Genomic DNA, 24,674 nt, shown 5'->3' with positions numbered 1-24,674 from the left:
GTGGAGGGAGAGGAGGTGTATCACAGCTGGGTTTCTGGATCAACAAGCTGATGATGACCTGAGGTCTGTTGAGGAGTCCCTGAAATGCAGGGAGTCTTTGAAAGTTTCTTTCCCTTTTATAGGACCTTGAAGCCTGAGTTGGGAGCCCTAACCTCATAGACACATGTCATTCCTTTCTCAGGGATTTAGAAAATGGCAATGAGTATGGATTTATATGGGAGCTGTAGGACTCAATGAACTAAACGACCCATCTCAGTGCCTTGAACAAAGGACCTCAGCTTGTTTGTTCTCTTCATGCTCTCATGCCCCTTTCACTGTTTCTAGGATGGTTGAAGTGTCCCTGACAAAGAAATGACCCCAACTTCTCCAGATTCTAAGCCCTGTTTCAGGTCAACAGCTCTTGGCTCAACAGCCCTCTCATTGCTCAACATCTTACACATCTTAGGGTGACACAGACCCAGTGTTTTCCTTCAAGGAGGATGGACATTTTTGTCCACTTCCCTCTTTAATATTAGTGCTTAATTTGCACAGCACTGTGGGATTATCCACTGCGTAGAGTTCACAATAGACTGTTGAAGTGACTAAGAGCAAGGAAACAGGCCAACCTGCATTTGGATCCCAGCAGCCCCACACTGCGGCCATGGTAGTTCAGGCCACAAAACCCACGAGGGTGAGGGGGATGGAGGCGTGCCTGGGATTGGTTTTAAGTAGAGTGATCATGAGTCCCAGTTTGCCTGGCCACATCTGGGTTATGACTGTTGGCCCAGAGTCCCTTTCATTTTGCAAAGTGCCCTGGTTTGGAGGATAAGCCGTATGGCTTGTTCTGGAAGATTCTGAAGAACTAAGGCAGGGAATCAGCCACCCGGTGCTTACTAGAAGGGTCTCCATTCAGAGCAAAAGGAAAATAAAAGCAATCCTGCTACCCAGAAACATCACTGTGGTGTCTAAGACACTACCTTTCGTCTTTTTCCCTGTGCCTGCCATCTATGGAGTCGCACAGGGTCGGACACGACTGAAGCGACTTAGCAGCAGCAGCAGCAGCAGAAGACTGCATCTTGCTTTCTTTCATCTAACATTCTAACACGAGCCTTTTCCTCTGTCTTTACACCCAGCACACATATTGTTTTTAGTGATTGCATCACATTCAGTTATGAACCCTAATTTACATGTTGAACCTATGGGTGTTCTAGAACCTCTCTTACTTGGAGGAAGTGATTTGGGTAAGATTGGGGTTCATTCATGGGTGGTAGGGGTGTTGCTTATCCAGGGAAATGCAGTTATTACTGTATTCTTCTGTTGGATTCATCCTGAAGCTCAGAGGCCCTGATGGGTTTGGAGGTTGTCTGGGTACAAACATCCGCACCCACAGTGGTTCCAGGGACCCCCACCCACAGGCGTGGTCCTCTCTCCTGCCTGCTCCAGTCAGGCTCCAGGCAGGAGCAGTGGTATCCAAGGTGCTCCTTATGAACTGGAGGCACGTCTCCTTTTTAAGAAGGTTTGGACCTTTGACAGTTTTGAAGCCTACCTCCCCTGACCTCAGCTCAGGGTTTAGCAGGGGGAGACAGTTATTAATGAAATGCCTCACAGGAGATACAGTTACAAAATGCTGTGGACATGCACCAATTCCAAAAATATTTTGGGGGGAGTGGGGCTCCTTGGGTCTTCCCCAGTGGCTCAGTGCTAAAGAATCTGCCTGCCAGTGCAGGAGATGCAAGAGACGTGGGTTCGATCCCTGGTTCGGGAAGATCTTCTAGAGGATGGTATGGCAACCCACTCCAGGATTCTTGCCTGGAAAATCCCATGGACAGAGGAGCCTGGTGGGCTACAGTCCATGGGCTCACAAAGAGTCAGACACAACTGAAGTGACTGAGCACTCATGAATGGGGCTACCACAGCCCTAGCAAAAGCATAGAGGTGATCAGAACTGCCTTTGGGACTCTTGAGAGCAGTGGAGAAGGTGGCCACACCCCAGCCCCCAAGCATTTCAGCCCCTCTGCTCATCTCAGCTTCTGCTCACAGCCTGCCTCCTCCCCTCCTCTGTGACAGACTCTGTGTGTCCCCTGAATGGTGGGTCCCCCCCTGTCTGCTCACCTCTACTCCAGCCATGGCCTCCCCCAGACCTCTGGACCTGGAGCCTGGGTGGTTGGCGGTGCCTCACACTGAGAAAAGGCATGCAGGAGGAGCAGTTTTGGAGGGAAGATGCCAAGATCTGTCTGTTCTGAACTGTACTGCTGTGTCTGAGATGTCTCTGGTGCAGGCAGTTGGAGCTGCGGGTCTGATGCACACGGCATGCTCCTACCCCCACGTGGGGCCTCCAGCACATTCTGACCTCAGTGAGCAGCACATGGGCCAGACCCAGACCCAGACCTGGAGCAGGCATCTTTGACACGTGTTTGCCTCCACCCCCTGGTCTCAGATCCATCCCCCTATTTTCCCAATTTTTCTTTTCCGGGAGCTTCCTAATCCTTCTGTCACCTCCTGTCCTGGCCACCATTTCTCAGCTGGCTTAGTGCAATAGCCTTTCTGTCCGGTGGCTCCCCGCAATCCCATCTCCAGAAAAACTGCCAGCCATCTTTCAAAAGGCAAATCTCACCATGTCACCCCTGTTGCTTTTAAATCCTGTCCCTGCTAGCCTTTAGACCAGCATCCGGTCACAGCTAGGGGCCCAGTGTGACTTGACTTACTGCCTGCATGGCCTCAGGTGAAGGTGCCTGCAGGGAGAGTGGGCACAGTGAGGAGAGACCAAGCCAAGCACCCACATTTGAGGGAGGACACAGGAAGAGGTACAGTAGGAACCCGGAGGAAGAGCAGAAAAGCAGGTGCCCCAAAAGCCAGGATCATCCCCGTTTTGAAAGAGACACCCTGGTCAGCATGATCAAATACTGCTGAGATGTCAGGAAATGTGAGAACAGAGCAGACTGAGTGACCTGGGAGAGCTGAACCGGGGCAGTGCTAGGCAGAGGAAGGAGTGGGAGGTAGGAGCAGAGACAGTGCAGCTAACATGAATGGGGCAGGTGACAGACTTGGAATTTCATCACAAGGATGACAAGGGTCTCTCTAGGAGTCGCATAATTGCTGAATGGAGTGGAGAATGGTACTAAGAGCCAGTATGTGGATCAGAAAGGGTTCGAGCCTTGGGATCCGGCACAACCAGCTCTGTTTCTGCAGTTCTCTGTTGAGATTCATTTTCTCCTTAAATATACACCGTTTGCTTCACGTGAGTTTTCTGTGGGACCTAAAGTTTGACAACAAGCAAAGCAGGAACAACTAACATTCCAGTCCATGGGGTCACGAAGAGTCGGACACGACTGAGGGACTAAGCACCGCACCACCCTGGGTCTTCATTGCGGCTCAGGCTTTTCTCTAGTTGCGGCAAGCGGGGGTTACTCGCTCATTGCTGTGGACTGGCTTCTCGCTGTAGTGGCTTCTCTTGCTGTGGAGCATGGGATTTGGGGCACACGGGCTTCAGTAGTTGCGGCTCCCAGGCTCAAGAGCACAGGCTCAGTAGTTGTGGCACACTGGCTTAGTTGCTCCAAGGCATGTGGGATCTTCCCAGATCAGGGATTGAACCGTGTCTCCTGCATTGGCAGGAGGATTCTTTACCACTGAGCCACCGGGGAAGCCCTGAACCGGACTTTTTGAGGGGATCTCAATGACCACAACAGGGTTTCCCATCAGCACGGTTGGGGAACTTGTGCCTCTTCTCGTCCACATTTATTCATTCAACCAACATATAAGCCCCACGGAGGCAGCACAGAGCTGTACACTGGGAATATGGGCGTCAACATTCCCACCCAGCGTGTGGCCAGCCAGACTGCACACCCAGCATGAGTGTGCGTTGCACACGTGGAGGTCTCATTTCTGTATCTGTGGTCAAGGCAGCCACTCTAACCAGCAGGCTGTCACCTGTCACCTCCTTCTGGGAACAGAGTGTTCCCTCCCTCCCCAGCCCTCTTGACTGGCCTCTCATAGAGAGCTGGATTTTGATCTGAGCTGCCTGGCACAGAGCAGGCAGAGCCCGGAGATGTTGTTTCATCTGAGCCCCACTTTCCAGAGTGGGGCCAAGACTGCATTAGATCCTTTGTGTCCAGGGCAGGGGTGGCTGGCCTGAGGATGCCGTGTCCTTGTATAGGGGATTTGTGCCCCATATAATGATTAATCCTGATGGCCCAGTCACCAGTCACTCATTGACTGACAAGGCCAAAGTCTGTGGCCAAAAGAGCTGAGGCCGCTTTGGGCTTTTCTCAGAAATCACTTCTTCCCCTGCAGCTCTGTTCGTTATGTGCCCCAGCCCAATGCCCTTCCTGCTGGCCTCAGGAACAGGCCTGAATGGGAGGCTGTGAACTCACAGCTGGTGGTCCCAGCCTCTAGCTTCTGGGTTCCAGACCTGAAGCTCAGAGATTGGCTTCAGACTTAGGGTCCTGGCCTCCACGGTCTGGACATGGAACTTGTCTCCAGTTTCTGGGGCCCCCACTCTGGTTCTGGCCTCCAAATGGGCTCCGGGATCTGAGTTCTGGTCTCCGGCTCCAGTTTTAAGCATCAGATGTCAAGCTCCGGGCTCTGGTTCTTGGCACTGGACTTCAGGTTCTGAGTCCTCATTTCCAATTTCAGATCCAGATGCCAGGTTCAGCTTTCCGCTCTTGGCTCCCTGTTCTGGGTCGGAGCTTCAGTTCCCAGATCCAGGCTTTGTGCTCCAGATCCCAAGTTCTAGTTCCACCTTCCAAGCTTCAGGTTTGGGGTCTAGGTTCTGTGTTCCTCAGCGCCTTGGCAACGAGGCAGGAAGATGGTGGCCTCCTCCTTGGCTGGTGGGGTTACCTTGACCCGTCCACCTTGGTTGGCTGCTTCCTTCTGTCAGCTGGCACTTCAGGCCAGCCTGGAGGTCGGATGCTCAGTGGGGCTTCTCCTTGGCTTTCTGTCCCTCTACACACAAGCCAGTTCTCTGGAGACAGGAGCTGAGACGGTCACAGAGCACTCCTCACTTAGTCCCTGCAGGAGTCACTGGACACGTACACATGTCCGTGTCCCTTCTTCTTGGACCCTCAGGACCATGGTGGACATGAACGGCACCCCCTGCAGTTGTGCAGGGGTAGGGGCCTGTGCCCAGATCTGGCTGCATTTGATTCAGTGTAACCAACCATGTGTGTTCTTCCCTATCCGGGTCTTCGTTTCCTTGTGGAAGCTGAACTCCAGCCTTTAATCCCCCAGAAGCCCGAGTCACCTGACCACCAGGCCAGGCCCCCTGCTGGGTGTACCCTGCACTGCCCTTGCGGGTGGGGTGGCTATCCCGTGAGCACTAGCCCGCGGCCACGTCAGCACTTGCAGCCCAGCTCCAGGTGAGCAGCCAGCGCCTCTATCCTGCCCCCACCCTGGCTCAGAACCAAGGTCCCTGTGTCCATCCCATACTCCCAGGCTGTTAAGGCGAGTAGGGGGACAAGAGGCAGATTCTCTCTTAGAGGCTCAGAGCCCATGGCCTAGGGCCCCTGCGTATCCCTGAGGAAGTCATATCTGCCCTCTCTGTGAAGGTTGTAGGATGGGGGTGGTGGCGGCTGCAGAGTGGTCCTGCATGTACTCTCCCCCTTCCTTCACCCTGGGCACTGGGTGAACAGGTCGACTGCCCCCAGAGCTGCCCTGCTGGTAGCATGCGGACAAGCAGCTCTGCTGCATTACCCACCCAGGAGTCTGTGCAGTGGTTTTGAAACGCGGTCCCAGGGGTTGACCAGTGGGTGCTCCTTGCCCCCATCTCTGTAGATGGGGCTTGGCCAGGCTGAGATGGACGATGAGGGCTCAGGGCTGCCTCTAGGGGTGTGATGGGGAGGAGAGCATGAGGGGACTGTGGCAGAGGGACATACCCAGCTGGTCAAAATGGGCTGAGGGGGCAGAAGACCCCTGGGCTGAAGACCCTAAAGGAAGAGTTTGGTACCACTTTTTGAGAAAGAGATGGCAGGCCAGCAGTGATAAAGAAGTGGTCTAGAGGAGTGCTTCGTGATAGTATAATTATTTTTAATTGTGTTCTTAAAAAAGAAATTAAAAGCGAAAGTCTCCTTTGACTACTATTCCATCCTGGTCTTCTTCCCATCTCTTTGTGAGTTTGATATGCATCCTTCCAGGACATTCCTCTCCTTTCTGTACACTTGTAAGTGCCTAGTGTGTTTGTGGTTTATATGAAGGTATTATGCCATGTTCATTGCTCTGCTTTTTCTTTTTTTTTAACCAAACAATAACATGTCTTGGAGAACTTTCCGTAGCAGGACAGGCTGTACCCAATTCTTTATCTGCTGTGTGGTATTGGAATGCACGTGTTGTGTAACCCCAACCCCACCCCATCCACTTTTCCCAATTTTCAGGCAATATACCATCCTGCAGGGATGGGCTCCTTTGTGTCCATAAGTGAAGGATTCTCTAGGGGCATTGCTAGAGTCACACACTGTGTGTTTTTAAGTTTTAACAGAAATTCTTGAAATGACCCCCAAAGTAGCCATATCCTCTCCTGAGAGGGCCCAGGCTCCCCAACAGGGGTCCTACAGTATCCAGGCCTTCCTTGGTGTCTGTCCCTGAATCAGACAGACTGAGTGCTGGTGACACCCCAGCAACAATTCCCTGTGTGATCCTTGGACTAGTCACTTGGCCTCCTGCAGCCCTGATGTCATCCCCACCAGTCTGTTTTGTTGTGAGGACAAAATGAGATAAAGGATGGAGCAGTTCTAACTTGGGGACCTTGGTAGATGTGAAGTCTTCCTCCTGCAGGGACTGACCTTTACGGAGGCTTTCCTGCCTGGTCCATGATCCCCTTTCTAATGGGATAATCTTGTTGGTCCCTAAGAGTAAGAGGCATCATCTCTGGGAGTAGGGATGGAAGTCTGTAGGAGAGTGGGCTTGGCTTGCAGGGTATTCCAACTTTGGGAAGATACCTGCCTCTCACCTGGTGTCCCCACCTCTCTATCCCAGGGCATGTGGAAGAATGCCGCAAGGGAGACGCTCCAGTCCCTGGGAAGTAGGAGCAAGGTTCTGCAGCTGATCAGGGACGGGACAAAGCTTGCCTCCCTGCCTCCATGTCTGGCCACAGACTGTGACCCTGGTGCTATGTGGTCCCCTGCCCAGCACCCCCACTGCCCTGCTGCCCTGAATTCCTCAATGGGGCTAGATCTGTGGGCTATGGCACTATCTGTCAGCCCACTAGGCCAAGCAGACACAGCAGTGACTAAGACGGACAAAGTTCCTGCTGACATATATCATTCTGTCAGCAAAGTAGAAATAAGTAAACAGGGTCATTACAGAGTGGGCTGAGTGCTGTGAGGGAAGAAAAATGGATAAAATGGTAGAGAACAAAGTTGGGAAGCACGTGGAACTTCTCTGGGGGTCCGGTGGTTAAGACTCTGTGCTCCCAATGCATGGGGCCCGGGTTCAACCCCTGATCAGGGAACTAGATCCCACATGCCACAACTAAGACCTGGTGCAGCCAAAAAGACACACACACACACACACACACACACACACACAGAGTTGGGAAGCACTTCATATAGACTATCATAGTCTGTTCGGGTGGCTCTAACAAAAAAAACCAGCAACTGGGGGGCTTGTAAACCACAAAAATTTATTTCTCACAGTTCTAGAGGTTGGAAGTCCAAGATCAGGGTGCAAGTGTGGTGGCATTCTGGCAAGGACCTCTTCCAGGTCATAGACAGCCAATTTCTGTGTCCTCGTATGGTGGAAGGGGTCAGGAAGCTCTCTGGGGTCACTGTAAGGGTACTAGGCACTAATCTCACTCATGAGGACTCCATTCTCATGACCTAATCACCTCCCCAAACCCCATCTCCACATACCATCACCTTGGGGATTGGGATTTCAACACATGAATTCAGGGAGACATAAATGTTTAGACCATAGCACAATGTGGTCAGGAAGCCTCTTCTGAGGTGTGTAAGCTAAGACCTTCAGTGAAGAGGGACGTCTATGGTTGTAAGTCTTAGAAACTCACTCAGAGTCACGAGCACACACACGAACATCGGCTTGCCTAATGAGGAAGTCTAGGAGTAGATGGGTGAATTTAGGAGTTCAGATCCTTTTCATCAAGAATCGCCATCCATCAGACCTGCTTTCTTGTGCTGGTTTCATTTGCACGCATGTTCTCTCCCTGAATGCCTTTTCTGCAAATCCCTCAAAGGACAGTAGAAAATGACCAGGATTAGGATTCTGATTGGGGTCAGAGGATCATTCCTGAACCACACTCAGTAGCCAAGCCTGGCTCATGAGACGACCCCAACAGCCAAACAAAATGGGCTGAGGGGGCAGAGGGCTAAAGGCCCCAAGAGGAAGCCATGTACTCAACTTCTAGAGTTGTTGTTCAGTCACTCAGTCATATCCAACTCATGCACTGCAGCACGCCAGGCTTCCCTGTCCTTCACCATCTCCCAGAGTTTGCTCAAACTCATGTCCATTGAGTTTTTATGCCATCCAACCATCTTGTCCTCTGTCCTCTTCTCCTCCTGCCCTCAATCTTTCCCAGCATCAGGGTCTTTTCCAGTGAGTCAGCCCTTCACATCAGGTGGCCAAAGTATTGGAGCTTCAGCTTCAGCATCAGTCCTCCCAATGAATATTCAGGGTTGATTTCCTTTAGGATTGACTGGTTTGATCTCCTTGCATCCAAGGGACTCTCAAGAGTCTTATCCAACAGTTCAAAAGCATGAATTCTTCAGCACTCAGACTTCTTTATGGTCCAACTTTCACATCCATATATGACTACTGGAAAGTGAAGAGGAACTGAAGAGCCTCTTGATGAAGGTGAAAGAGGAGAGTGAAAATACTGTTTTAAAACTCAACATTCAAAAAACTAAGATCATGGCATCCAACTTCTAGAGAAAGGCCAGCAAACCCCACTCATCTCTCCCAGGAATTTTCAAGGGTAAAAAGTCAGTTACAAGATAGGGGGCAGGTATGGGGACCCCCTGGCAGAGGGTGAAGAACTGGAGTGGGGAAGAGAGCTCAGCCTGTCAAAGGTAGTCACGAGCACGCCTCGTTCCTCCCGGTGCCTTTTCAAGGCTCCTGTGCCCCCTTGTTTCTCTATCACAGACACTGGGATTGAGTCTGGCTTCTGTGCCTGAAGGCTGGGGTTCTCCTTCCTGGGTTCTCCCTGATTCCAGATTATAGGAGGCTAAACAGACATGATGATTAAATGTGATACTTGGCCCTAGACTGAATCCTATATTAGAGGGGGGAAAATGTTATAAGAGACTTTATAAATTGGAATATAGATTGTAGATTAGATAAAAGTATCTGTCAATTTCATGTTGATAACTACTGTGGTAAGTAAGAGAATATCCTTATTCTTCAGAAATACACACTAGAGTTTTGGACATAACTTACCCTCAAAAGTGCTAAAAAAAAAAACCAAGCACTCACACACACATGGATACACACTCAGAGCAAATGCTAGAACAAACAGGTATATGGATGATCCTTGTACTATTTTTATTTTTGTAACTTTTTACAAATTTGAAACTGCTTTAATAAAAAGTCAAATTAAAGTATGCCAGTGGAAAAAGAGACATGATTCCCTTTATTTGCAGATGATATTGAATATCTATAAAACCCTAAGAGGATCTAGTTAAAAACAAAAACAAATAAAAACAACCCCACCCAGAATTAATAAGAGAACTTGGCTGTATACAAGATAAATATATAACAATCAATCTAACAATCAATCTCAGATTATTCTCCATTATATATTATTATAAGATTTGAATATAGTTCCCTGTGTTATACAGTAAATCTTTGTTGCTTATCTATCTTAAGTAGCTTGTACCTGTTAATCCCATTCTCATAATTTATCTCATAATCTGAAAAAAAAACCAAAAAAAGGAATCACTCTTGGTTTGTGTTCTCTTCATGATAATTCAAGTTATATAGTCATGACTTCCATATGTTTGCTATACCTCCATTAAACTTAAAACAGAATCACCTTCCTGTACACCTGAAACAAATATAATATCAATCAACCATACTTCAATTAAAAAAGAGTGTGTTTCTCCCCAAAAGAATCACAGAATGTTAAAAGGGATCATTGCTTCTCCTCCTGGGTGGGCTCTGGGCTTCCCTGGCTGCCTGGAGACAGGGAAGACCAAACAGCCAAAACAGGTAGGGCCAGAACCTACCCTTGCCACAACAGCCAGTGTCCTCCTTGAGGCCTTCAAGGAATCCAAAGGAGCCCACTGCCATGTCTACAGAGACATATTTAGTCTCCACTAGCAAAGGAGTTGAGTGACCAGACACTGTACTCAGATTCAGAGACCTAGGAACAGCACAAGGACGCCAGCAGAGGCACAGCTCCCCAGAGGGGTCTGCCCCCACTTCCCTTTCCTCTCTTCTCCCCTTCCTCCCTCCCCCACTTCCTCTGTCCCTCCCTCCCTCTCTCTGGCTGTCTCTGTCTCTTACACTTACACCCTATACTCCCGTGCAATCAGGAAGAGAGGCTCTGACAACAGGAAGTCAAGGGGTACATCCTGAGGCCCCTGAGAACTTCCTGGCACTGACCTTAGTGACAAAGGCAATGCAATTTTTGGGTGGGGGCGGCGCACAGTGTAGACTGGCACACAAGGAAGACACCTTATGGCAGAATAATAATAATAATTATAATAACAATACCATACATCCAGGACAAACCCAGCTGCCCCAAGCCAACTGCACAGTCCAAGTCTCTGGGTAGAGGGAGGGGCTGCCTGTCTGCACCCCCAGGCCTTACTCAGACCAACTACTGGAAGAAGGGCCGGCCCCTCTTCCTGCTCCCTGCTGAGGCCTGGCATGAGGTGGGGAGGCTGGCACTGCCAATGCCGCCCCTCTGCACTGGGCACATCTGCACTGGGGGCTAGGTCCACCTCCCCCTGTTGGCCTGGCAGCGAGGGATGGATGAGCAAACCTGTTAAGGGACCAAGTGGTGGCAGCTGTGGGGGGTCACTCCCCTGAGTCTCCTCTCTACTCCTCCCACCTCTTCCTGCGGGCCTGCCCGTGGCAGGAAGGGGCCAGGGACACTCATGGCACAGACAGGGCATGCAGAGCGGGCCCATGGCATGCTTGGCCCGCCAGGTGCCATGCAGCCAGCCTGGACTGTTGGGTAGCTGTCAGAGGGCAGAGTGGACAGTGGAGTCTGAGGCGCTCCCCTTGGGCTGGGCTGCTGATTCCACTTGTGGTGGAGGCTGCTGGGAGTTGGGTCCTTGGGCAGGCAGCTGCAGAAATTCTGGAAGCACTAGGTCCTCTTTGCGCAGAAGGCCCCTCTGGTCATGGGCTCCACAGCTCTGCACTCGGTTCAGCAGCTCCACCAGGCCTGGGGGTGGTGGCAGAGTCGAGGGGCCCATGGGTGCAGACCTACTTATGCTGGTCCATCACAGACCCACTGTCCTTACTATGGCCACAGCCTCCCTAAACCCAGCACTAATGCTCCCTTCCTGCCCCCATCCTGGCCCTTCTGGTCCCTCAATCCCAGGGGACCCTGTTCCAACCCAGTGACATCCAGGCCCCTGCCTCAGCTCAAGGCTCTCTGAAGCCACCCTCCCTCAATGGTCCTCAACCATTCTGGTCCCTAGCCGCCACCATTCCCAACATACCTTCAATGTCACAGGTCTGCCGCTTTCCAGTGATACTACTGGGCACTTGGGCCAGCGAGTTCAGGGACGGTGGAGGGAGGTTGGTGGCCTTGTCCTGGATTCTAGGCGGTCCACCCTGTGAGAACGTGGGGTTGGAGCCATAACTAGGAGGGGAGACTGATGGGCAAAAGAGGGCACCCAGCCCCTGGCTCACCTGACTGTGGCAGGGAGGTATGTCATCAGCCTGAGGAATCGTCACACCTGCAGCAGAGGGCACCACAATTCCTGTTTGCCTCTTGCCTGGACCCCCTTCCTATTGGGGCAGAGGTATTCTGGGGGACCAAGCCATGGGGCCAACATCCCTTACCTGGGAGAGTGTCCAAAACCAATCTCTGGGAGGCCACCGAACTCACTAGTTTCTCCAGATCCAGCGGCTGCTTCTCGCCTGGCTGAAGCCACAGGTCAGTAGCCCGCGAGACAGGCAGCCCTCCCCGCTGTGCCCCGGTCCCTCGGCCCCGCGGCTTACCAGGCGTAACACCACCTGCTGCGGGCTCAGGCCGTGCTTTGTGAGGATGGGCTGCAGCGCCTCCTGCAGCCGCTTGGTGGGCTTGGCCGAGATCCGCACCAGGCGCTCCAGCGCCAACACCTCGAGCCTGCGCGGGACCCTAGCGCTGCGGAAGGATGGAGAGGCCGCCGCGCCTCTCCCTCAACCCACCAGGGACTGGCCCGAGAAGCGGTGGAGCCTGAACTGGGCGGTGGGACCGATGGGAGGTGGGGCCTTAGCCTAGGGGGCGGGGTTAGTACAGGGGCCGAACTTGGAAGGACAACAGCAGCCCGAACTGGGACCCCAGTGAGTGCTGGGACCCTCGGCTGAGGTGTGATTACTCGAGGGTGATTCACCACTTACTCGAGGGTGATTCTGTTCTCCAGCCGCACTTCCTGGTCTGCCAGCACGGTGCAGTCCTGATCCAGGACTAGGGCCTTCTGCAGACGCAGAAGGGCAGAGTTTCAGAATTCCTTCTCCTTCCTCCTCCCCCCATCCCAGGTCATTCTCACGTCCTTCCATGACCTAGACTATGGAGGCTCCCTAAGGGTCAGAGGGAAGGGCTGATGGTCGGGTGAGCCATAGAGATTCGGACAGAGTAAGAGACCAGGCTGGATCAGAGCCTAGAGTGGCCCAGACTAGGGAGAAGGGTGGCAAGAATGCTGGAAAGACTTGGAAAAGGCGCAGAGTTATGGGAAACATGGAGGTGAGGTAAGCAGGAAATAGTAATGGGGCTACTTGGTTAAAAGGGCCAGCTTAAGGGCTGGAAGAAACTACCTCTTCCTGAGCCAAGTGGGGATCTGCCCCCTGGACAGCTGCCCTTTGTCCCTCAGGCATGTGAAACTTAACCCGGCCAGCTGGACGCATTTCCTCCCTCACCACCCACCTTTGGTCAGCCACCCAGGCCTTGTCCTTATTTTTTTACACTTGTCCACTTCTCTCTATTCCCACCTACTAAGGACACTTCTTGTTTCCTCACTGCAAAAAAAAGAGCTCTTCCCTCCAAGACACCTGTGAGGCCAGAAGGATGTGAAGTATCTTACACAGTGCCTGACACAGTCGGTACATAAAAGCAGTGATAGTGATCACCCGGCGACCTGCACCAGCCGAGGGCTGGGAGGCAGCCTGTCCCAGGGAACAGGCCTGTGCTGTCTGCAGGGACAGGTGGAGTGTGGGTGTGAAGTTATATTTAGCAGACATGAGAACCCATCTGGGTTGTGGAGGCTGCCTGGGAGGCCAAGAGAATGGGCAGAGTTTCTCCCACTGTGGCCCTCACACTCCTGTGCTCCAGGCCTCTGAATGTGCCCAGCACTTCTTAGATCCCCCTGTGCCCGAATGTCCTCCCCCCACAGCTCTGCCAGGCAAACTCATCCTCATCAACCACCACCTGTTCCCTGAAGCCTCCTGGGACCACCCAGAAATGCCTATCTTGCCCCAGAAACTCTCTGGAGAGTCAACTCCTCCTCCGTGATCATATTCTGCTTGGCTCACCTCCCGCCTTTGGACCTGGAGGACCCTGGGTCCCTCTGCTCACTCACCTGGCAGGGCCTTAGGAATGTCTACTGGGTGAATGATATTCTGACAGTTCTCCCTGGGATATAGCATCCTTCCTTTAGCTTCCCCCTTATTGGATGGTTTAGTTTAAGTTCAAAGCTATGCTAGTTTGTACCTAAAGGAAAATTTTTCATAGGCTGGATGAAGTTGGGCTTTCCTGGAGGCAGTGAAGGGTCTCCAAATGGCCATTTCAGGAATGGGCAGTCTGAAGTCTGGGGGTGACAGGGAAAAACCCAGCTCCAGCAGTGGAGTCTCTTCATATCATATTCATATCACAGTCTCTGGATATGAATGAAGATGGAAACCAAGATGGGAATGGGATGGGGACAGGATTTTTGTGGGGTAAGAATAGATATCTGAATTTGAGTGAGGAATTGGTGCTGGATTGATTTGAAGTTGGGCGTGGGGCTGAAGGTTGTAGTGAGGGCTGGAGTCAGGAAGTGGGTAGGAATGGGGGATGGGTTAAAGTTAGAGATGGAATTGGTGTTGGGGTCACAGCTGAGCAGAGACAGGAATGGGGGGGGGCCGTGGTTCAGGATCAGGAAGGGATTTAGAGTTGGAGACCAGGCCGGGTTCACACCTGCTCATTGCCCACCAGGTAGACCTTGATGTCAGGTAGAGAGAGGCCTCGTTTTTCACAGATGCCTGCCAGCATGTCACGGATGGTGAGGCCGGGTCGGGCCAGGGCCAAGGAGGCTGTGCCATCAGGCAGGTATACGCAGCAGTACTTCCCTGGTCGGCTTTCATTCTCACCTTCTGAGCTCCCAAGGCTCTTCCGGTGGCTCTGATCCAGAGCAGATGTCAAGGGAAGTGATGTGTACACATGCAAGGACACAAAGACAGGTACACAGGTAAGCTCACTGGGGCACACACAGGCACACACATGCCCAAGGGCACACTTGCAGGCAGGCAGGATACATCCTCCTATGGGAATACATGTATACTCACCCAAGCCTATGGGCACCCGAGGGGCTGGTCTACCCACCGACTGCTACACACACGCTCTATACACCTGGTCACCCACACATGCACACACAGGCTGAAGAGTTCACCCATAATATGCATGGGGCCCAAAGCAGTGAGGACAGGAAGAAAGTAAGGAGGCTGAGTTGTTGGCCATATGGATCAAGTAGGGGATGAAGTGGGGCTAGTGACAGAGAATGATCACGGTGGCCACTCAAAGGGGTAAGAGTCAGTGAACTGGGCCCACACCTCATCTCCCCTAGCAGTTGGCTTACCTCAGATTTGCTGCTGGCAAAGGCAAGGTAGCCCAGGTCCAGACTGGCGGAGGAGTTGAGCGATCCCTGGGACTCACGGCGCAAGGCTGTGTTGGCCGCCCCGCCGGCTAGTTCTAGAGGAGAGGAAGACTGAGCAGGACAGGGTCCCTCTCCTCACCCCTCTGCTGAGGCCTCTCCGCACCCGAGCGGACTCTGCTGGAGCCCTTTTTCAGGGGTCTAACTGTGTTTGGGTTCCGGGAGGCTTCGCTACTGATGGGGGCTTCCCAAATTTCTGGGCTCTAGCGTGGGAACCGAACCACCAGGGGAACGTGGCGGGGTGGGGGTGGGGGTCCATAGGGCCCTGCATTTCGATTTTCACTGACTTAGACTGCAGGACCAGTAGGAGGAAGGGGGTGTTCTCCAGACTTGCCCAGTTTCCTGCCCTCTCTATCTCTGCGGCCCGCTTCTGCCCTCACCCCTGCGGAAGGACTTGCGGAGCGGGCGGCCCTCAGCAGGTGGCAGCTGCCCCAGCTCCTCCACGCCCAGCGGCAGCGACTTCCCGGGCTTCAGCTTCGGCTTCTGCAAGACACACGGAAGGCAGTGGCACTGGGCGGGGTGCCAGCCCTCAGGCCGACCGTGAGCGACCCCCGCAGATCTGCACCGGGACACTGCCCCCCACAACAGCGCGTGCGCACCTTTCTCGTGGTGTCGGGGCTGCCGGGGCGCCAGGAGCCAGGTTCCCGCAGGGGGCGACCCTCGGCCTCCGCCAGGAGGCACTCGCGGTACAGAGGGGATTTGACAAAGCGCGCATAGCTGTCGAACTTCATCAAGTTGAAGATCTGCGGAGGCGGCGCCGGGCGGTGAGCTGCAGAGAGCGCTCAGCTAGCCGCCGAGAGCGCTCAGCGAGCCGCCAAGGTTCCAGACCCGGCCCTGGGGCTTGGGTGCATCCCCAACTTTGGAGGCGAGCCCCGAGCCCCTCCTTGCCCCACGCGCCGCCCCCCAGCCCCTCCTTCACAGTAGACTCTCGTCTTCTCTCTGACCCGCGCCCTGCCCCTACCTTTAACCGAGTCCCAGCATCCAGATTTGCTCTCTTCCCCACCCCACCCCCACCATCTCTGCCGCTCAGGCTCCGCCCCTGGATCTGGCCCCGCCTCTGCTCCGCCCAGCTCCCTTCAGAGGCGACGCCCTTTATCCCAGGCCCCGCCCCCTGGGACAGCTCACCTGAAGCTGCTGGGCCCGGAACATGTCCGGTCGCGGTTCTGCCAGCACTTCCTCGCCGAGCCAGGCCTGCCTGTCGATGTTCACGGGGCTCAGCGCCTGGCTGGACAGGAACTCCTGGTAGATGTTACGGGCCTCCTGAGCTAACTGGGGCAGGGACGGACAGGAGGTCAGGGGCATGGCTCAGGGCTTGGTCCCATCTCTCGCAGCCTCAGCTCCCCCTTCACCCCACCTGCTGGGTGTCGCTGGCCGGGATCTGCTGGAAGCGCTCGCAGGCCTTCCAGAAAGTCACATTCTCAGCACTGAACTCCTTCTTCAGGAACTCCTGGGGATGGGGAGAAGGAGGAGGCAGGTGGAGACCCAGAGACCTAGTCAGGGGATGTGGTCAAAGAGATTGGGATAGAAAGAGGGCCCAGAGGCTAAACCAAACAGACAGATGGGATCAGATCCAGAGGCACATAGAGGGAAAAAAGAGGCAGAGAGAAGGAAACTTCCCAGTTCGGAGAAGAGCAATGAGTGCCAAAGAAATGCTGGATGAAGAAGCCGACAGAGGAGTCCAAATCTGGCCAGCCTGAAACCCCATCCATGCCCTCTCCCATGCCCCCCCGCCCTTCCCCCCATGGTGGCCACTGCCATCCACCCTCCCTATCCCACCCCAGGGCTTACAGTGAAGTAAGCCAGGCCCAGTGGGTCCTGTAGCAGCCGTTCGAAGGACAGGCCCCAGCTGGCCACAGGCTGCTCCTCCGTGGGGAAGGGGCTGCTGGGGCCACTGGGGAGGCTGTGGATGCTGAGGGAGCTGCCTCGGCCCTCGCCCTGGCCCTGGGGCCCAGTCGTGCTGCTCAGCTCTGCAGGGGGATGGACAAGTGCAGGTGAGCCTTTGCGGCCTTCCCCAGCCCCTGGCCCAATCCCATCTCAGGTACTTTCCCTGGAAAGAAAGCAAATGGCAGGGGTATCCCCACCCTTTCTCCACATACACCCTCCTCAACCCCCACCCCCAAATCCAGCCAGGCTTTCTCTATACACTTTGACACTTACCTCCATCGGAGACAGCCAGAACCTACAAGAAACCCAAGGCAGAAAGTCAGAGTAGAGCCCCGGGGGGATTCTCAAGGGACAGTTTGAGGCCCAGCCCCTGGGACCAGAGCTGTGTTCTCATCTGCCTGGAGGGCCACGCTGGGCATCCTCAGCCGGGTCACTGCTTGCTCATGGTTTTGTTCAGGCTGCCCTGGGCTCCCCTTCCATCATGTGCCAACCACCTTGTGTGCTAGGACTTATGCCAGGTACCCTCCAGTCACTCCTGGTAGACCCCTAGCTCCCATTGGGGGAGCCCGGATGTTGAGCATGGTGGGTAGGAGCATAAAGTTTGAATCTTGTTTCTGTTACTAGCTGTGTGACTTTGGGCAAGTTACTTGTTTGTCTCCATCTGTAAGTGAAGGGGGAGTGATAATAATAGTGACTTACTTCCTGTGCCTGCTGTGAGGGTCAAATCAACTTAATATATTTCCAGCATCTACAACAGGGGCCAGCATGTGGCAAGTGATATATCTATGTTGGCTGTTTTCTTTGAGAAAGGAGAGATTACCTGTGTAATTGATGATCTCCTTATTGTAACTGTTTCTTCTTGGAAACACCCTACCTTGGGCAGGGCATGGGGTTCTATTTTATAGTAGAGAGCAGTGGTTCTCAAATTTTCGTGTGCATTAGAATGATGCAGGGGCACCTCTGGAGCTTCAGGTTCTCCCAGGCAGTGTTGGTGTGGCTGGTTACGAACCTCACCGGGAGTAGCTACAGAGGTCAATCCCGCCCTCTGTGCCCCCTCCCTCACTCCCCAACTTGGGTGCACAATTCTGACTTCTCTGGGAATCCCAACCATTAGTGAAACAGAAAAACCCTCCTTTCAAAATGACTCTTGCAGTGGTTTCCCTTGGTCTTCCTACCTTCCTAGCAGCTCCTCCAGCTTCCTCATTATCTATACATGCAAGGCGGCCTTTACCCTTCTCTGACTCTGTTCTGGGCCCTTTCTCCCTCCCACATCTCCCCAGCTTCAAACACGTATAGCCAACTTCCTGCTGTGACATCTCCACCCAAATGCCCCATAAGCCCTTCCAGCTCAGCCAGTCCCAAATGGAAGCCACTTCCTGCAGCCACCAGCACATGGCTGGGAACCAGCTTCTCTGCGTCTGGTTTTCTTCTCATCACCGGGGTTTGACTGATCCCCGGTTCCTTCCTGCCTTGACCCTGCTGCATTTTCACCAGGTCCTGTCCCAGGAGCTTCCACCACCTGTCCCTTCACTCCATCCCTACTGGAAACACGTGTGCAGATGTCTCCTCCCCAGGAAGCCTCCCCCTGCCCTCCTGGCTGGAATATTCCTCTCTGTCCCCCACTTCTACCTGGGAGCACCCGGGTCATACATCTGTGGGCCAAAGCTGGCCTGCAAACAGGTAGGATGTTATTAATATCAGAATGTTTTTTTTTTACCTTAAAAGGGGTTACCCACATTTAAGAGTCAGGCATTTTACATGACACCCGGTTTCTGCCCCATCTACCCTGAGCTTCTTCCCAACACGGCAACCCTGGCTGTTCCTGAGCAACAACTGGTTCCTCTAGAAGGAGTTCACACTCTCCTCAGAGGACTCTGGGGCCAGTTTGATGCATTTCTGTTACTTACGGAAGAAGGTCCCAGGCAACCTGAGTTCAAATTTGTGCTCTGTGACCTTGGGCAGGATACTTCATCCCTCTGTGCCTGGCATTCTCTGTACATGCTAAGTTGCTTCAGTCGTGTCCAACTCTGTGCAGCCCCATGGACTGTAGCCCGCCAGGCTCCTCTGTCCATGGGAGTCTCCAGGCAAGAATGCTGGAGTGGGTTGTCATGCCCTCCTCCAGGGGATCTTCCCAACCCGGGGATTGAACCCTCATGTCTTGTATCTCCTGTGGGGCAGGCGGGCTCTTTACCACTAGTGCCACCAGACGGGGCAAATAATGGTCCTGACTTCAAAGGCTTGCTGTAATTAAAGAAATTAAATATACTTAGAGAGAACTCAGAGCACCACCTGGCATGTGGTAAATATTCAAGGAACATAACTATTATTGCTATTGCACTGGTGTTGGTGTCTGACCCTGCTTCAGCTTTCAGCTTTGTCAAGCCCTGCTGTAGAGGGAAATGCACAGGTACTGGGTCCGCTGGACCCGGATTCAAATCCTAGCCCTGTCCTTTTCTAGTTTTACCACCTTGGCCCCTCCCTGAGCCTGTCTCCAAGCTGGAGTGTGGGGATAAGACGTTGATGAGGAGGAAGGAAAGCTTGTGCACAGGGAAGCTGGGCGTGGAACCAAGCCATGCGCCCTCGCCTGGGTGCCCCAGCCCTCGCCCAGCCGCCCCAGCCCTCACCCAGCTGCCTCTGGGCTCTCCCATCTGACAGCTTCATCAGAATTCTCCCCTGGGGCTGCGGGACAAACTCCTGAGGGGTGTGAAGGGGACAAGCTGAAGCTCAAGATTCCTTCCAGCTGTTCTTTCCCTTTCCTGGCAGCTGCCCTCATGGGCGGGGCTTCCCAGGTGGCACTAGTGGTAAAGAAATCGCCTACTAGTGCAGGAGACCTAAGAGACACGGGTTCGATCCCTGGGTGGGGAAGATCCCCTGGAGGAGGGCATGGCAACCCACTCCAGTATTCTTGCCTGGAGAATCCCATAGAGGAGCCTGGCACGCTACAGTCCATAGAATAGCAAAGAGTCAGACCCAACTGAAATGACTTAGCACAGACTCGCGCCCTCGTGGACATCTGCCTGCCCTGAGTTCTTCCTCCCCCGGCTGCTCTGTGTCTGTTTCCAGCCTTGGTCACCAGGTCAGGTCTCCAGGAACCAGACTGACTTTCCCCTCCTCATCCACAGTGGCCATCTGGCCCTTCCTCCTCCCACACCCAACACCCACCACCATCTCTCTGGCCCGCCCTCCAACCTGGACTCAGCCTCTCCCTGGCTCAGCGCTCTTCACTGCACTCTCCCCTGGTTGGAGGGGTGGGGCAGCGGAGTAGCAGGATGCTCATGGGCAAGCCAGGACCCCAGAGAAGGCAGAGGGACCTGGGCTGGCTTACACTTGTGTTTTGTTTTGTTCTTTACATCTTGTTGGATGGATTGTGTCTTTAGATGGGGCTGGCTCCCTGGTCCTCTTCTGGTCCCACTCCATCTGGGAGGCAGAGCAGTTGCTGGGTTACAGCTGAAGCTCTGCTGGGACCTGACTAATGAACCTCTTCAGCCTCCCCCATGGCCTCCCCCTCACCTCCACCCTCTGCTTTATCAGACTTTTATTTTCTCCACACCCCTTCACACTCCTGCTTCCTGCTTTGCTGTTTCCTCTGCCTGGTATCTGCTCCTGCTCCCGCCTGCAGTCTCTGCCTGATGACATCGGTTATCCCTAAACACCAGCTGCCCTGATCCCCTGTCCAGAGCACGCTGCCTGTTTATGTCTGGACCTCTCCCCTTCCATCCTGTAGCTCCTGGAAGGCAGGCCTGTACTACATGAGAGAATTGGCCTGAACTCCCTCCATAAGAAGCACTAGCCCAAGTGCTCCCGAGCAGCCATGGGGGCCCACACAGCCCTCCTCTGCCCTTGCAGGAGGCACTGGCACCCCTCCATCAGGGATGCTGTGGCTCCGGACCCCCAATCTCTGTGGCCTACAGTTCTTCCTGGCCCTCTCTTGCCCCACTAGATGTTAACCCATAGAGCTGGGGCTGAGACAGGAGGTGGCAGGGAGTGGGGATGGAGTCCAATTCCAGATCCACCATTCCAGAACAAGTCACTTCCCTCCTCTGGGCCTCAGTTGCCCCCTTGGTAGTCTGGCCTCAGCACTCGCATCCTCCAGGGTTGCCAGGAAGGGATGTGGTGGGTGTGCAGCAAGGAGAGTGGCTGCTGCTGCTACTCAGGGCTCTGACCTGTCCAGGCTCCTGGGCCTGGGGAAGTTGTGCTGCGCCAGGCTGGCCTTGCCCCACCCTGGCCTGCCTGAGGAGAAGTGGTGAGTGAATGGGAGAAAAGGGGAAGAAGGGATGAGGAAGGGTGTGGTGGTAGTGGCGCCCCTGGCCCATGATGTGGCCCCAGTTTGCCATAGTTCTTTCCTTGGAAATGGGCACTGGGGGAGTCGCTGGTGTCTGAAAATACCCAGGTAAGAGTGGCCCAGGGTTTCCTGTGCTCTCTCCGACAGCAATGGCACACAGCCACGTTCTCCCTCCATCCTCACCTGGGGTGGTAGGTATTATGGCTTCCGTTTTACAAATGAAACCCAAAGAAACTACACAGCTAGGGAGCACCCGAGTTGAAATTAGGGCCCCAGTGGGCCTGCCTCGGGAGCTTGAGGTCTCTCCTCCACAGAGTTTCCTCCCTGCATGCACAGGAGACATACCAGAGAGATGAGAGGCCCAGGGCCTCTCAGCCCCTGGGGCATAGATGGGCAAGGTTGATTGGGGTACAGAGCTCAGGGGCTCCTGGATGAACTCTGCCCTCTGGAGGGGGTCAGACTTCAAAAGGAAGGCTGATTTACTGAGCAACTTCTGAACCAGGCCCTCTATACCATCATCTCATTTCATCCTGGCTTGGGGTGACTAGGCCCCAAGATCCTATCTGGGAAGACCTACGGCTGCCCGGCTCTGCAGCCTGAGTCAGCCCTTGGAGCTGACCCCTAGCCCTGAGCTGGATTCCAAGGTGAAGTGGGTTCTGCCTTGCAGGTCTTCCCCAGCAGGAAGACTGGGTGCCCTGAGAGTGACAAGACTCAGTAACTCCAGGCTTTAGGCTCGCCAGCCCTCAGGCCTTGTTCCTGTTTCCCCGAGTCTAGGCATTTCCCCAAGCTACTCCCTGCTCTGGCTGCACATCCTTTCAGGACACCTTCCGCACCAACAATGCATGAAGCGACTGGAAAAGTTGGTTCTCCTTCCCAGGTCTACCTCAAGCTTTCTGTCTTCCGGACCCACGCTCTTAGCCAAGCCTGCATTTTATCCCAGCATTTGTGCTTGTGCCTTCTGTGCTTTGCCAGACCAGGAGCTGTTTGAAGGCAGGGGCTAGGGCAATGGGCCTGGGTCCTGATGCCTGGGACAGGGCCAGCACTGAGCAGGCCCTAAGGAGGGGTTGTTGAATGAATGTGTGAGTGAACAAATGAAGCAGCAGCTGGGACCGTGTGAAGGCCTCTCTGGGAGGGGGCTGGGAGCCATCTCTAAGAGACAGGTTGCATTGCAACCGCCTGACAAGCTGAGTGGCAGAAAGACGAGGCTGACAATTGAAGCTGCCTCAGCAGGGAATGACAGGTGGGGGTGGCGGCAAGGGGAGATAGGGGCGGACCGAGCCAGGCAATTCCGGGAGGCGGAGGAGTCCTGGCATCGAGTCAGATCGGCCAGGTTCACAGGCAGGTCCCTCTACCTGCCAGCTGCTTTTAGCACGTCATGTCCTCCTCTGAACCTCCCTCAGGAAGTAACTCATGGAAGGAGGCTGACAGCTGGACCACATCTGTGGATATCTGAATCTGATGCCTGCCTGTCCCTCTCCATTTCAGCTGAGCATGGCTGCAGAAGCCTGCCTAAGGGCCAGTGAGTGGCTGATCTGTGACCCTTGGGGTGCCAAGAGGTAGCACAGAGTCAGGATGGAGTTGGGGAAGGGCAAAGATAAACCTGAGTGTGAAAGTTTCTGAGAGGAGCTGGGGTGTCCATGGACTTAAAGAAGATATGGGTTGACATGCGATGGGCAGAAGCTGGGTGTCTCAGCCCCCTGGCTGCCCTGTAATTCTGGGCACTGCTCAGAAGCATCAAGTCAGCTACCTCTGGGGTGGGTATGGGAGTGGGCATGTTCCTCCTTGGCATGGATGGCCTGGGAGGCGTGAGCCAAGCCCCATGCCTCCAGGGAGTGCGAGGCCACTGCGTGCTCAAACTTTCAAAGTTAGGTTGATGGTAGATAGTGAGGTGGGGGACTGGACCTGGAGGGGTTTGCCTCTCTCCTGCCCAACAAAGAGATGCTGGAGGAAGAGGTGTGGAGACAGGTCTTAGGAATTAATAGGAGGAGTAGGGGTGGGAGGTTGCTCAGCTTCTTGGTGAGGCAGGAGATCCTTGAAGAGGCGCTGAGAATGAGGAGGGGCATTGGGCTGACATTTAATGGAGACTCCCCAGTGGGTCAAGGACCTCAGATTCATTATTCCACTTGATCATCTCAAGTGGAGGAAGGTCTGTCTCTGAGGGTCTGTCCCTAGTCAAGGACAACAGAGCTGAGATGAGATGAGAACCCAGGTCTCTGTAGACAGTTCTAGGCTGGGTCTGGGTCAGAGACTAGGACACTGTCTGGACTTTCTGGAGTTTTTAGGAAGAGCTGGGTCTCTGCCAAGTGGGCTGGTGTCCAGGGGAAGAGACGAGAAGCCCAGCACAGCCTGTCCCATCTGCTGAATGAATAAAGAAGCTGCCTCTCCAAGGGCATCTCTACCTGGACGCCAAGCTACCAGAGGATTTAAGAGGTGGGGCGGTGGCAATAGCCAGGGCCATCCCAGGGCTCAGCTCCCCCCACCCCTTCCTAGAAGCCCAGGAATAGAACAGACAGGAGCTGCAGGGACCTAGCCTGATCCTGCTGACCCACGCCAGGCTGCTGAAGGACTGCTAGCTGTGGCAGGAAGCCTCTGGAGCAGGTCTCCGTGGAGGGTGGTGACCCCATAGGAGCTGACCCTCATCATGGCATCAGGATACCAGGTGAGGGAGGGGACTGAGGCTAAGTGAGGCATGGGGGTTCAGGGCCTCATGGGGGTATACAGGGGGCAAAGGGCATGCCAAGTCTTCCTGTGCCTTTAGGAAGCCGGCAGCCCCAGATGGTGCCTAAGTAGCAGGTGAGAGAGCAGTGGGGACTGGGCCAGAAGCCTATGGCTACTCTCCTGTGGTCTCATCCCCAAGGTGGCCCCAGGTCCCCATCAGAGCCATCTGGAAGGTCCTGGGATGAGGGCACTAGGTTCCACCACCTGCTGCTGTCTGTCCACAACTTCTCTAGCCCAGCCCTGCCGGGTGTGCCTGTTGGGCTCCACCCTGGGTGTGCCTACCCCCCGCCTTGGGCCTGGCCCAGAGCCCACACTCACCATGCGTCCGTTGGGGACACCCAGGTGCTTGGGCTTCCCTGGCATGCCGCTGCTCTTCACGGGTCCCCGCCGCGTGGGGCGCCCACCATGGGGACTGCGGGCAGCTCCGGCCAGAGCTTGCACGATGACGGGCAGATGACAGAGAGAACCCAGGTCTGCTCCTGCGGGCCCTCACATCCTGAAACACCAGCTCACTACCTCTTTTCTCTGCCACAGGAAGTGTCTCTATAGAAACCGAACCACAGAAAGAAGCAAGGTCTAAGAGAGCGAATGTTTCTTCCTACACACACACACACACACACACACATGCAGGCGCGCGCACACATTCACGCGCACACACACATGCCGCCAACGCACCCTTGGCAATGCCCCACGCAGGCACCAGCATACAGCAGAGACCTCTGTGTGCCCAGAGAGGAGCTCAGCCCAGTCTGGCCCATCTGGGGAGTTCCAAGAGCACGTCTGGGCACGCAGAAGTACATGTTCAC

General features: G+C 54.4%; 1 protein-coding gene across 2 annotated transcripts; it reads right to left on the bottom strand.

Moving 5' to 3' along the window:
* Positions 1–9,442: 9,442 nt before the first annotated feature.
* On the bottom strand, positions 9,443–24,422 carry RGS14 (regulator of G protein signaling 14). 2 transcript variants are annotated; one of them, XM_061423069.1, is made up of 15 exons: positions 24,187–24,422; positions 17,142–17,163; positions 16,773–16,951; positions 16,339–16,431; positions 16,110–16,253; positions 15,584–15,727; positions 15,365–15,467; positions 14,910–15,022; positions 14,252–14,455; positions 12,481–12,557; positions 12,100–12,226; positions 11,941–12,022; positions 11,788–11,834; positions 11,595–11,709; positions 9,443–11,314 (listed from the first exon to the last, which is right to left on the bottom strand). In XM_061423069.1, the coding sequence occupies exons 1-15, from the start codon at positions 24,229–24,231 to the stop codon at positions 11,112–11,114; spliced, it is 1,698 nt and encodes a 565-aa protein (XP_061279053.1). In that variant the 5' UTR covers positions 24,232–24,422; the 3' UTR covers positions 9,443–11,111. The 2 variants fall into 2 exon arrangements, with proteins under 2 accessions (XP_061279053.1, XP_061279054.1); XM_061423070.1 differs by lacking the exon at positions 16,773–16,951 and having other exon boundaries at positions 24,187–24,249.
* Positions 24,423–24,674: the final 252 nt, after the last annotated feature.

Source organism: Bos javanicus, chromosome 7, assembly GCF_032452875.1.
Source record: "Bos javanicus breed banteng chromosome 7, ARS-OSU_banteng_1.0, whole genome shotgun sequence".
Classification (NCBI taxonomy): domain Eukaryota; kingdom Metazoa; phylum Chordata; class Mammalia; order Artiodactyla; family Bovidae; genus Bos; species Bos javanicus.
Note: the sequence above shows the minus strand (reverse complement) of the source record. Positions and strands in the feature narration are given on the sequence as shown.

Coding starts and splice junctions, on each gene's coding strand:
- RGS14 (XM_061423069.1), bottom strand. CDS start 24,231: ATGCCAGGGAAGCCCAAGCACCTGGGTGTCCCCAACGGACGCATG. Junction 15,023..15,364: donor CCGCAAGTCCTTCCGCAGGG/GTGAGGGCAGAA, acceptor CCTCTCCTCTAG/AACTAGCCGGCGGGGCGGCC. Junction 11,835..11,940: donor GGTTTTGGACACTCTCCCAG/GTAAGGGATGTT, acceptor CCTCTGCTGCAG/GTGTGACGATTCCTCAGGCT.